The sequence below is a fragment of the Antennarius striatus genome, chromosome 17 (assembly GCF_040054535.1).
Source record: "Antennarius striatus isolate MH-2024 chromosome 17, ASM4005453v1, whole genome shotgun sequence".
Lineage (NCBI taxonomy): Eukaryota > Metazoa > Chordata > Actinopteri > Lophiiformes > Antennariidae > Antennarius > Antennarius striatus.
In genome coordinates this window covers 5,019,696-5,033,066 of record NC_090792.1, presented here as the reverse complement: position 1 = coordinate 5,033,066, position 13,371 = coordinate 5,019,696, and the positions used below count along the sequence as shown (strand labels likewise).

Below are 13,371 nucleotides of genomic sequence, written 5' to 3'. Positions count from 1 at the left end.
ACAGGATCCTTTTCAAGCTTTCTGCTTTTTAGTGCGGTCAGTGGTGATGTTCAAAAGCTCTTATGGAACTGCTAAATTCTAAACCAGCATGTGTCTCTGCTGCTGGTGGCTGTGACAGTTACTGTAGAATCATGTTTTTGATGAGACAATGCTAACACAGACCTCAACCATCTTAACCATCAAATTACTGCTGCATACTTCAAGGAAAAATCGTTTTTCAATGAAGCTCAGTTAAAATGATTTTTCACTGTTTACTGTGTTTTGTTTAAACTTGCGTCTGTGTTAAAATTCGCCTCTGGTGTGTTTTTTGTTTAGTGCCATATTTTATTTAATACACTCAAACCTGTTAAAATCAATCCACTGGACTTTAAGAAAGTTTCTTGAAAATGTTTCACCTCTCATCCAAGAGGCTTCGTCAGTTCTGAAGGTGGCTGGTCTGGTCCCAGTTTATTAAACCTGTGGGGTGTGGTCAGTTCTGTTCACATTTCAATGACCGTAGGTGAAACCCGTCTGGCATACACCAGATTGCTCTTCTGACTGTGTGGTGTGGGGTCTTTCGGATGGACCAGTCTTTGTCTGATGGTGTTGCCCGGCTGTGTATTTTAAGCCGAAAAACAATCTGGTATATTAAAGATTAAAATTAAATTCACTTTATTGATCCCTCAAATGATTGATTTAAACAGCTTTGGATAACCATGACGTTGATGACTGAGAACCTACACAGACATTTAACTACACCACAATTTCAAATCATTGCTGTTGCACTATGACCAAATGTTTGTAGTTGATGATTGTCTTTCAAAAAAATAAAAAATCAATCACCACATTACGAGGATTAACACATCATGTGTTGTTTAATCTGATAAAATGTGCCGCAGAAGCAAATGCAAGCCAGTTTTTATATAGTAATTTATTTGTTTTGGTGAATGTCTTTTGAAGGGCAATTTACAGCTTTTTCCAGGGCCATAGAACAATACTTTATAATTACAACATTTACAGGTACAGTTCAGCTTCTTTTTCACCAACAATGGATGTGAAGCTCTGAAGGTAACACAGAATTAATGCATTTAACACTAGAGACAAATCAAAATATATTTCATTGGTCGACCTTCGCCTCACTCGCTGACTCGTCGTGTAGAACTGCATCTGCCAGCATCATGACACACGCGTGACGGCTCAAGCAAAGCAAAGGCATCAAAACATCACAGCATATCAACGTTGTTCAGCTAAATATCAACACGGCTGCACTCATGGCTTCATCTGACCGATGAGCTCCACGTTTCTGTCGTTACACTAAAGAAAAAAAACACTTGAAACACAGACGTGAAATGAGCAGGACCAGACCCAGAGTCTCAGCTTTCATTCACACAGAGAGCCAAAAAGCAGTTTGTATTCACACTTTATCCTCAGACTCATTTGTATTCCACAACAGTCACCCAATAATAGAAAAGATAAAATATGCAAATTCATGAAAGTGGAATGCTGTGAGATAGCAATTTGAAGGTTAAGATTGATTCAGCAATAATCCACAATGCTTCTACATCAAGGAAAAAAAAGGAAAGAATTTTTTTTTCAACAAGAAATGAATAAATAAAAGGTTACTGAAACAACGATATGTAAAGAATTGCCTCAGCGCCACTTTCTCAAAGCACTCTTTCAGCAGAAAGGAGTTGTAAACGAAAGGAGAATAGTAATTTCAATAGAACCAGAGGCAACAAGTCATTACACATCTTAAGCAACAGTGAAAAGCTAAATTCTTGAGGGTGGCTCCTCTTTAATGCTCTATTTTCTTTTGTCAGACTTGCTGCGGTTTCCTATTCATCTCCATCAAAAGGCCGCGGTGAAGGATGCCACTGGAGCCCTGCATCTCTGGATTTAAAAAACACGTCAGGGAATTCTTTTTGTCAAACTCACAACAGACAAAATCTAGCAGTTCATAAAAATAAAAAAATAAAAAAAAAATCATGAAAAAACAGATGATGTAAAATGAGTCTGAAAAATTTGGAATTGAAGAAAGATGTTCATGAATAATTTATAGAGCCACGTCCAAATAATAAATAAAGAAAAGAATAAATAAACAAGCAGGCAAGCAAACATCAACAAATACATTTTCCCAGTATTTTATTATTATTATTTTTTATAAATGTCTCTGGTAATCCAGTGTTTAATTCTGTGATGTACTTGAAAAATAGTCTCTTACAAGTTATTTACCACACTGCTGTTTTCCAAAAGGATGTGGACAAGGAACAGTTTAAAGATCGTGTAATAGAAGTGACACGTAACAAGCAACTGCAGACAAGTAAGCAGTTGCTACAGTTCGACTGTAGTTTGTGACTGAAAGTCTGGCAAAATATAGAGATTTGAATCCTGTTTGTAGTCTATTCTCAAAGACGAGACGTTCAGCCGAGGCTGTCCATGAACACATGGCATATGTACTCACTACCAGATGGAAAGTTGTCTTCCTGTGCCATAAACTCTCCGTTTGATCCTTTGTCAAAATTGTCATTCATGTTCCCTCCAGCACTGAAAAAATACATTTTAAACTCTTAAAACCACCCTTTCCTCTTTTTGCTTCCCAAAGCTTTTTTACTTCTCTGATGTGCTTTAGCATCCATTGGAGATTTCAACACACCTCGAGGGTCGACATGGGAATAGCTTGATGGGTTCATCCGGCTCTATTTCTGTGAGTGGAGGTAAAAACCGGAATGGTGGGACAGTGGAGTGATGAAGAGCTGTCTCTGTCCTGACACTGTGTTTCCTGTCTCCAAAGTCAGGGCCTGACAAAAAGGCCAGTGGTGCAGGCATTTTGGCTAAAGCACGGTGGCGTTGTGGCCCTCCATCCTTGGCAGCCTGGGGTCCTGTACCGTTCCCATGGTGACAAGCAGTGGACGGCTGTCTTCTGGAATAGCTGACCGAACCAGAGATACCGAGGTGGAAATAGAGGCTCCCCTCTGGTGAGCTGCTGAGGAGCCGTGCATGGACGTGCCCTGCTGGGTTGGAGGAGGCGGAGGGTTGGGGTTACCGTGGGCAACCTCCAGCTGCACGCCTTGCTCCTGGTAGCCGTAGCCGATGTTCCCACAGGGAAACCGTCTCAGTCTGTAGAGAGGGACTGGGGGCAGTGCTGCTGAATCTAAAAGCAGAGGTGACTGGCCAGCAGGAGGTGGTGGAGGGGGCAGCAGCGGTTTGCAAAGACCCTGCTGCTGCTGCTGGTGGTGCAGCATCTGGAGTTGGTGCTGCTGCTGGAGTTGATGCTGGAACTGCTTGTGCTGGTGCTGTATACCCAGAGCCCCCGCCACCTCAGCGACAGTCCGACCCACGTGCTCCTGCCCCTCGCCAGGCACCCGGGCAATGCTCCCACCCGCCCCCCCGACTCCCGCCTGCCTCTGCTGCTGCTTCCTCTGCTGAAGGAACCATGAGCCATACGTGGGGTTCCAGAGACTGGTGTTCTTCCCGTTGTGGCCATCCTTCTCTGGCAGGTGGCCCTGGGTGAACGCCAGGTTGACGTGGCCCCCCTCAGGACTGGGGTGGGTGGTTACATGAGGACTCTTGGCAGTGGAGGTGACCGTATTAGTGTTTGCCATGGCGATGGAGGTCTGCATTGGGGGCTGTGGGTGCTGGTGGAGGCATGGCTGGGGCTGGCCTGACATCTGTGCTTTGGCCTCCGGCGCTGTGCTGGTCACAACAGTGTGCTCCACTCTCCGGTTCTCTTCTGTAGGATAGGATGGGGGTGGGGCTGGAGCCTCCCCATCAGGCACCTTGGCATTCACTTGCACAGTCGGAGCTGAGGCCTCATCAGGCTGTGTGGCTCCGTGCTCCTCCTCCTCTGGTACAGGTCCATACTCTACAGGCAGGGGCACGGTCACCACATCAGGGTCCTAGCATTGGGTGGAGAAACAGTTATATTTCTGTTCCTATAAGGCAAGCTGCCACCAGCAAATTAAATGATTTGCAGTTATTCATGGTATAAATATCTTTATTAAAAATTACTTAAAAGTTTCTATACACTAAATGTATTTATATGTTTAAAAAAATGCACTCATTGCACAGATCATGTGGTTTAGTTTAACTCCCCTTAGAAATGTTGCTTTTGTGTCTGATAAATATTAAATATTTCTCAGTCACAGCTTTTCTGCAAACTGATTCACTCAAAAAAAAAAAAAAACTGCAGCAAAATTAATTCATTCTTTCAACATCGGAAATGTTATTTAATTTTTAGTTGAGTGTATCGTCACAATCTTAATTGTCAGACATGGAAAAGTTAGTTGCAGACTTATGGCCCCTCCCCTCGTTGTGGGGAGATCATCAGGAGCTAACAGATGGTAAAGTGTTACTAGGCTGTCCCGGTTAAAGTTATATCGTCCTTTATAATGTGAGCAAAATATTTTAGTGTTGTTTGTGCGTCATGTAATTTTATCTTGTTCCTGTTTGGCACTAAACCGAGAGTATATTAACATAAATTAGGGAAAATTGCACAGTTTCAAACATATATTTTGCTCAGTTTCCTCATTGCTCTTTTAGTCACCTGTAAGCAGTAATCAATTCTCTCCAGGATAGTTGAGAAGTTCGGCCTGTCTTCAGGCTGATGCTGCCAGCTCTGAGTCATTATACGGTACCTGAAGACACACACAAAGACACACATGAGCATCTGTGGAGAAATAGCAAACAGCGACTGACCGGCAGCATCTGTCCCAACCAGACCCATCTATTTTATAACAGGTTCAGAGATGCTGGGATTGCCTCAGCGTGAAAGTGTAATCTGCTCCCTATTTGAGTGATTGTGTTAAATGTGTGATTCGAGGCGACAGGAGAGTGAAGATAAATCCTGAGAAATGGTTTCATTGACGGAGCTGGTTTCAAGTGTAGCTGCTGGTTTCACAAATCTGTGATTCACATCCTGTCGTGATGTAGATCCTACAATTTTAAATTAAAAGAACGCTGCAGGGCTGCGTCTGCAAAAAAGCCTCTGCAGGGAAAACATGCAGGGTGTTCTGCTGCGAAATGATGCGAGGATTTTGAAAAGTGAGGCCAAAAGTGTTACTTTCATGTTTGTATTAGAGACAGTGGGTGTGTGCACATCTGCCCACATATGTTTTAGAATAGGGTGTAAATGAGACACGCTGTCACAAAGGTGAGAGAACAACACTGTATGATATGGAAATGATTCTCCATCAGCTCAGAGACAAACATGAAAGCAAACTTGTGTTTCTATAGTAAAGGCACTGATATCTCCATGACTCCCCCCACTGCCTTCTGCTTCACAGCTTGCTTGTGCAACAGTGCATCCCTGTTTCATGTCTGCTTTGTTCATTTTTTATGTATTCATGATGCATTATATGCACTCCAATGTTAATTAGCCCTCCAGGGATCACATTGTGGTCACGTGCAGCACCGGAATACATTCAGTGTCTGTGTGTGGATTTTGCACTTACACAGGCCCAGGGCAGTTTTTCGGCGGGTCCATTCTTCCACCATTGGTAACAAACTCTAACACTTCCTGGTTACTGCGACTCGGGTATGGCATGTAGCCCAAAGAGAATATCTCCCACAGCAGAACCCCGAAGGACCTGAGAAAGGCAGATGATGAGGCTGGAGATTAGTAACGCTCAGACAAGAAAGAGGGTAAGACCGAGGACAGGCGAGTCATAAATTATGAACATCATCAGCGCTGAATCCTCAAAGGATAAGAGTGGAGGACACAGAACGAGATGGAGACACAACGAGGAATAGAAAACACATCTTGGCCACTGAAGGGCAGAGGGAGGTGAAGAAAAGAATGGGATGCTGCACCCTGCAGACATCTGAGTCTGAAATATCAGAGGTGAATTTTAGCGTGACGGAATCTCACCAAGTGTCCGTCTTAGACGTGAAGATTCCCTCCATGAAGGCTTCAGGTGGCATCCATTTGACCGGCAGCATGGCACGTCCACCCTTCCTGTAGTAACTCGCCCTGCGCACACACACACACACACACACACACACACACACACACACACACACACACACACACACACACACACACACACACACACACACACACACACACACACACACACACACACACACACACACACACACACACACACACACACACACACACACACACAGAGTCTCACTACTCTTAAATTCTTGAGTTAAATGCTTGATAATCCTGTCTGGTAATAATATCAGTGGCATTTACCTCCTGATAATAAAAACAATAAAGGTTGGTTGTAAAATGAAAACCAGCATTTTTAGTTCCCTGTGCCATCACTATGGCAACACCACCGGGAAAAAAAACAAAAACCTGTAGATGAAAAATCAATCATTTTGCAATTAAGTGGTGTTTGTCAGTGTCACTATCAGCACTGATTCAATCGCATTTTCTGCTTCCCAACATGTTGGTGTGACAGACTGTCAAAGAGCTGCTTATCTCTCTGAGAAGAAGGCGACTGAGCAACGTCTGAGCTGTTTTTAATGCCGTCTTGTGCTTTGGGTTGGCGGGCAAATGACCTGATGTGATGTCCTTATCTGATAGTTGGGGCTGATGGAGGTCACCCGCCCCGCTGGAGGCACACAAGACAGAACAGAAACACAGAGCGGGCTCTGCTCAGCCTCCCGCCCTTCATGTTGTCCGTACGGAAAAATGGACACAGATTGAGCTTTCATCGGCGACGGCCATGTTTGGCTGGGAGAAATCGTCGCTTAAGCGGCGGGATCAGTGTTTCCTGAGCAAATTGATCAAAACATGGTGTGTTTTCTGTGATAAATTGGATGGTGCTATCCAGACGTGGTCTTGTGAATGAAAGGCCACCAGTTGAAATCCCAGCACCTTTTACAAAAGTAGCAGGAACAATTTATTTCTCTTTGTCTTGAAAATCTAGACTGTTGGATCAGCACACAACTCAGCTGGAAGGACCCTAATTGCATTGGCCCTCTCCGAGATCTCAAAGTGAAGCAGTGTGAGGCCAGATCATTGTTGACAGTTGGTGTTCAACAGAAAAATAAGAGCCAAATAAACAGAGGAAAGAAAAAGAATAACAAATACATCAAAAACAAGGTGGTAAACAATAACAGGACTATTGCAGTTTGGATAAAATCAGAAACAACAAGTCAGAGCCTGAGCAGAACACACTCCTCAGATGTGACGACCAATTCACAGTCTGTATTTAGTCTCAAGCCAAGACATATGTTAAGGATGACAAATCAGATCTAATGAGCTATAAAATGCGCTACGTACTGAAATGTCAAATTTAAGTTTAAGAGAGTGAAACTACATTTTCCATAGATCTGACTTGTGGCAAGTAAGAAGAGTCAACATTCATTGTTTGGGAGAACTAAGAGCTAAAGGTGCGACTGCAGGAGAGCAAGAAGAGATTATATATTAGCAGAAGAAGTTAGCCTTGAAGAGAGTTATACATAATCGATGCAGAGAAACCAATCACTACTTGAATCTGTCAGCTCGAGAGATTAGTTAGAAACCACGATGCCAAAGAGCTTAACATATCACTAAGAAAAACACAATCAATGCAGTGTTTGGAATCAGTCTCCTCCTCTATTTTAGGACTGTAAAAAAGTGTAGACAACACTGAAATCTCAACAAAACATGGGGATTTGAAACATTGAGAGTATGAGACTGACAATCCTCCTATCAGTGGACCAGCATTTTTGGAAATGGGTTTATGGGCATATTTATTAGGGCTGGTAACACCAACAACATAGACGGAAAGCTGAGCTGCAGATTAGGGAGTCTTACAGTTCCTGGAAATCTATAGCACAAATAGAGGTGCTTATTTATTGTGTGAGACATTCAGTGTGCAGAATGAGATGGAGGAGACAGAGGAATCAGGCAGACTGAGCTGAGTGAGTTAAATATCTTCGCTTTTACCGTGTGTGCACATAAAACAGGCTACTCACAGCTCTCAATGGCTTCTATAAACGAAGACCATTTAAGTTAAAACAAAATGTTTTCTGAAAGCACAGTCTTCACTTCATAGCAGGTGTTTACCACAGGATGGTTGTTGACTGGCAGCTACTGTTTACACAGCTTTTTATTTACCGCTGCATCGACATGAGAAAGACAGAGGTGGTCTCCTCGGAGAACCATGTGGCTTCCATCCCAGAATATAACACTCTGACACTGAGCCTCAGCCTTGGTGTGACACCCATCCTCAGAAGAACCCTGTTACATAGCAGGAGAGCCACGTGATTCAACAACAAAAATATCACGCTGATGGTGCAAGTAAACAATCCCAGTCTGGGATTGTTCTCAGCTTGAGGCTGAGAGATAAAATCCAAATCAGATCGTTGCACCTGAAAACTGACACCAACAATTAAATCAAGCGCTCCTAACGCGGCCCCCTGTGGGTGTTGTAAAACTGCCCTCCCTGCGCGTTCTGAGAGCGACTCAGCTCTCATTTGACTGGATTCAAAAGTGGCGCGTTGACACAGCTGATAGTGTGACATATGTCCCCAGCTTTAATGTCTTACCAGATGAAAGCCTTGGAAGATTTCCCTGCTGGGTTGTGCATTCATTTAAACGGTGTCACGGTGATATTAAAGAGTTTGAGCTGAGAGTAATGAGGCGCCGATGGGGCCCCTGACAAGCCGACGCAGATTAAAAGACAGCATCGGCAAACTTTACAGAGAATAAAAACTTTTTTTGCAGCTGAACTTCAACCTTTTGAAACTGTAGAATCGTATGTTATTATTTCTATGCAGTACAAACAAGGCTAGCAAATTGTCTTTAAACCATAAGGTAATAGAGGGAATAAAATAACTCTAAATTCTACTGAATCCTGTTTAAAGCTAAATCCTGGTAAAGCTAAATTCTTTTTTTGCATCCTATGGTTAAATAATTGCCAGAACCAGAATTTTACTTGAGTAAATAAGAGAAATAAATGAATGCAGTCGTGATTATCTGGAGACTGTTCAAAGTAATGGTTATTTATTCAAATGGCTGGAGGTGGACATTATTGATATTAATGTGTAACATTCTCAGACTGCAGCAGAGCTGGAGACAGAGAGAGGAGGGATAAGAACAGGAAGTGGAGGCGCTCGCTATTAGTGTCCCATGACTGATAAGGAGATCGTCCTCCACTGAACACAGACTCCTGACCTCAGCCAGACCGTCTCCACAACTGATGGCCCTCAGAGGGGCCAGACTTTAAATGGGCCGGAGGGGGCAGTGAAAGCCTGGCATTAAATCATGCCATTGGTTTTTATTTAATATTCATGTGAGTGTTTTTAATGATAGCAATTATGAACAGCTCATCAGGAAAACAAGGTATTCATGCATCTCTGAAGCGCAGACAAGAAAATACTATTACTAAGTACTTTGACAGTAAAAGTCTAAAATAGTTTGGTGCCAGAAACTACATATGAACCAACTCAAATCATTCACGGAGCTGCTGTTTCCTCCCCAGCCCAACTGTGTGTCTCTACATGTTTGTTTACTCTCATTTTTTATTTTCTCAAGACTCAAGAGAATTTCATGGTCTATGAGCAAACATAACACCATTGGTATCCAGACCGGTGCTGTGACACTCAACTTCTGCATCATTTAGACCTGACACAGTAATGATTTTGCACTAAGACTGTAAACTAGTGTTCCATTTTGGTAATTTAAGACTGTGCTTTCAAGCATTTTTGTCGCTCTCCCTCAGAATCATTTCAAAAACCTTGCACTTTGAATGTAGAACTGTTTAAGATCAAATGGCAAAATATTACAGTCTCCAGGGAGACACTCATTTAGTGAGCAAGGCCTGACCACAGGCAGCACTGCATGCTTTGTCATGTTGTCAGTGACCTGAGTTGGAAATGTACCTGTAAATGTCTCGAGCCATCCCGAAATCTCCAATTTTGGCCACCCGACCTGTTCCTTTGCAGGTCAGCAGGCAGTTCCGAGCTGCAATGTCCCTGAAAGACAGAAAACCAAAATCATCGGCTCAAACAGTTGCTGCACGTACAGTGTGGATTCAAGGAGATTGTTCACTTAGTTGGAACCCCACAGGTCACAGCCTGACACAGAGAAAATTACTTGTAAGTGATTTTTAAACCATCGTCTAAGCTGTAACGGTGAGACATGCTGAACACTGCCAGAAGCAAAGCTCAGCTCATTTCTTCAGAGGTTCTCATATTTAATGCAGTTACATCTATGAAACAGCTTCATGTATGAAAAACCTGTAGATGCTCCCTTGTTGTCAGAACACCCGATTTGCTTGAAGCAAGCTGCTAAAAGTTTATAGTTTTCTACAGCATCTTCATTGCTCTGCCCACATGGACCAAACTGAAGTATGCACATTGGGGGGTTGGAAGGGTAAGTTCGTAAAAAAAACTCATATTTCCACTACACCAGGTTTGCTGTTCTTTGTGAGGATTCAGTTGTCCACACATCCCCCGTCTAGGGAGAAGGAAATTGAGTTTTCCACACTGTAATCTGCTCCTGAGGCATGACATTGTGAACACACTGCTCCTCATCGGACTGAAGACAAGTGTGCTCCAAAAAAACAGGATATAACATCAAAATGGTATCATGTGACACTACACTCAAAGTAGATCATGAGGCTTGGCAGGGCTGGAAATGGTATAACTAGTAGTGAGACTCTGTCTCTGTGTGTGTGTGTGTGTGTGTGTGTGTGTGTGTGTGTGTGTGTGTGTGTGCGTGCGTGCGTGCGTGCGTGCGTGTGCGTGTGTGTGTGCGTGTGTGTGTGTGTACAGTTTGTACAGATTGTTTTGATGTCTCCAGATTCTGATCAACTTGGATGTGAAATGACACAATGAGGACAAAGTAATAGTTCAGACTGATTTAAACTGAGGGCTTTAAGATTGGAACTGAATTATGCACAGCTGTCCCACTTAATGTGCCAGAAGCATTTGGAGCTATGCAATGTATAACGGTATAGTACTAATTCAAATTTGATATTTTTTAAATTTGGGGTGAAATAAGAAAAAACAGTGTACAGAACATCCATGTGTTTTTCATTAACCAATTCAAAGCGATGAAGAAATAAATTCCAACCATTACGTCCAGTTTCCTGAATATGACCAATCTTAACCCCAATTTTAATATTGTGCCATGAATATTTCTGCACACAACATCCAAGTGGGGAAGCAGTGCCTTCTTCCTGTGAAGGCTTCACAACATGGAAGAAACAGTCACAAAACATCCAGCAGAAGTCTTCATCATGGTCTGAGGTAGTGACGTGTGTTCAGGTGAGGCACGGCCTCACCTGCCATCATGAAAGAAAAACATTTAAAATGGAAGAAATAAATTAAATGGTTATATTTATCCAGTGATGTGTATTATAAAGTTATTTTCCATTTAACATCACCAATTTTAGATTCGTTTTTATCAAAGCTGCTTAATTTTCACATTTACCATTGAAGTACTGAGAAGAGACCCGTGCTGAGGCACCAGCCAACTGAGCCTCACCATGGATTGCGCAATGACTCCGCTTGCTGTGCTGGTAGCTAAACAGTGCGACCGTAATGCTCTCATATGTCACAATTAAAATGTCCAAACACGTTTGCTAAATGAACTAAACTTCCATAATTTACCTAATTTATATAATGTACAGTGTTTTTTGACAACAACTGCATGTATGTAACGTCTTTCTTGAGTTGAGCGGTCCTAGAACAGCTAGGAAAAGGCATGAAGTGTGGCACGCAGTTCTCCTGCCTCACAGTAGTGGGCGCTGGTGATCCCAGGGATTCAGCTGAGGATTCTTCAACCTTGACCGCAGAAGAAGTGACAGAAAACTACAATCTACAATCAGTGAGTCAGGTTTAGCTATTCATTCGCCTTGCCTTACTATAAAAATGGAGGATTACATATCTCAACTCAAAATTTTTTTTTGATGCTTGTGTTCAGAAGGAGCTGCGCATAGACTTCATTTATAAGTCCATGTGCATATAAACAAAAATGTAGGTAACAACATAACGTTTTTTTAAGCAAATGTACTTATTTGTGTGTTACAGTTTGTGTGTGTAAATAATTATAAACTGCACTGTAGCTTATTCACCACATTTGTAAATTTGATTATGATGAAGTCAGTGCCTCACCAGCCATGAACCTCACCGCACGTCACTGGTCTGACGTCAAATCTCATTCCTCAACAGAGTTACACTGATGAGCTTTGGGCGGTGCTTCCCTGTCAAGATATGAACCCATTGGTTAAAAAAAGGGGTAGGTGGGGTAACAGAAGGAGGTGAAGAAAAGAGGAAAACCTAAAATATATATATATATATATATATATATATATATATATATATATATATATATTTTTTTTTTTTTTTTTTTTTTTTGACCAATGGGCTCACACTTTGACAGGAAACCATCTTCCACTCAGATCATCAGGACTGTAACGGAGACCTCATTTGAACTGTTTTTTCTTTTTTCTTTTTATTTAAAAAGTGAAGGCATTTGGAATTTAAATTAATCCTATATTTTGCCTTGGAGTGTTCTTTAAGGACTTTTTTGATAACTTTGTTTGAGACGGGTTTGACACACGTTTGCATGGGGCCTTCACAGGAGGAATGAACAGTGTGAGCCTGAATCACTAAAGGAGCATCTGAACAAAAAGGCTCAGCAGAAACACGACTCAAGATTTCGTACTGAAGTGGTACCTTCTATTATTTAAAATTTTTGTCATATTTTTATTACCTTCAAGTTGGACTCACTCTGTGAGTGGAATTTGTTTCCTGTGAGAGTTTCTTGGGCATAGCTTAAAAGGTATTCAGTGTGTTTTCACAAACCTTCCTATTCTATATCCTAAGTACGAAAGAGGGACCTTTAGGTATTTTGAAAATTAGAAATATTTTGCACGTTTTTTTAATTGCTGAAATGGTTTTTCTTTTATAATGCAGAGGAACTGTAATTAACAGAGATGACTTAAGGAACTTCGTCTTTCTCCAGTGAAATACGACCACGATGGAAGATCCTGAGTTTTTCATACTTGTTTAGTTTATTGCTCTCCTTCAGTCCAAGTTTTCTTGAGCTGCTTAAATAAGTCAGTAAACTTGAGTCATCACAAAACTTTCCAAACTCTGTTTTAGTGGTATAGTGCTTGCTCTGGAGGTTTCTGTTGGGTTTCTCTGTCTGTTAAAGCGCTTTGAAATATCTTCTGATGTGATTAAGCGCTATATAAATAAAGGTCGATTGATATAACTTTTTGTAGTGGAACAATCCATCTACTTACACATATTCAGGTATGTCAAGAAGACTGAATAATTTCTGTCATAATATCTTACGCAATAAACAGTCTGTTACTGTCTACACACAAGCAAGCATGCACGCACGCACGCACGCAGGCACACACACACACACACACACACACACACACACACACACACACACAATGTGCTCATGAAGTGCTGTAGCTAAATTCAAGTAGA

The 13,371-nt window shown here is 42.0% G+C and overlaps 1 protein-coding gene across 1 annotated transcript in view; it reads right to left on the bottom strand.

Annotated features, from left to right (window-relative positions):
• Positions 1–911: 911 nt before the first annotated feature.
• The window catches only part of alk (ALK receptor tyrosine kinase), a 394,873-nt gene continuing 382,413 nt past the window's right edge, over positions 912–13,371 (bottom strand). Inside the window, exons 25-29 of the mRNA XM_068338207.1 lie at positions 9,802–9,894; positions 5,846–5,947; positions 5,430–5,564; positions 4,523–4,613; positions 912–3,875 (exon numbers count right to left, since the gene is read on the bottom strand). Coding sequence (XP_068194308.1) covers positions 2,811–3,875; positions 4,523–4,613; positions 5,430–5,564; positions 5,846–5,947; positions 9,802–9,894 — 1,486 coding nt within the window. The 3' untranslated portion in view covers positions 912–2,810. The remainder of the gene's footprint in view (positions 3,876–4,522; positions 4,614–5,429; positions 5,565–5,845; positions 5,948–9,801; positions 9,895–13,371) is intronic.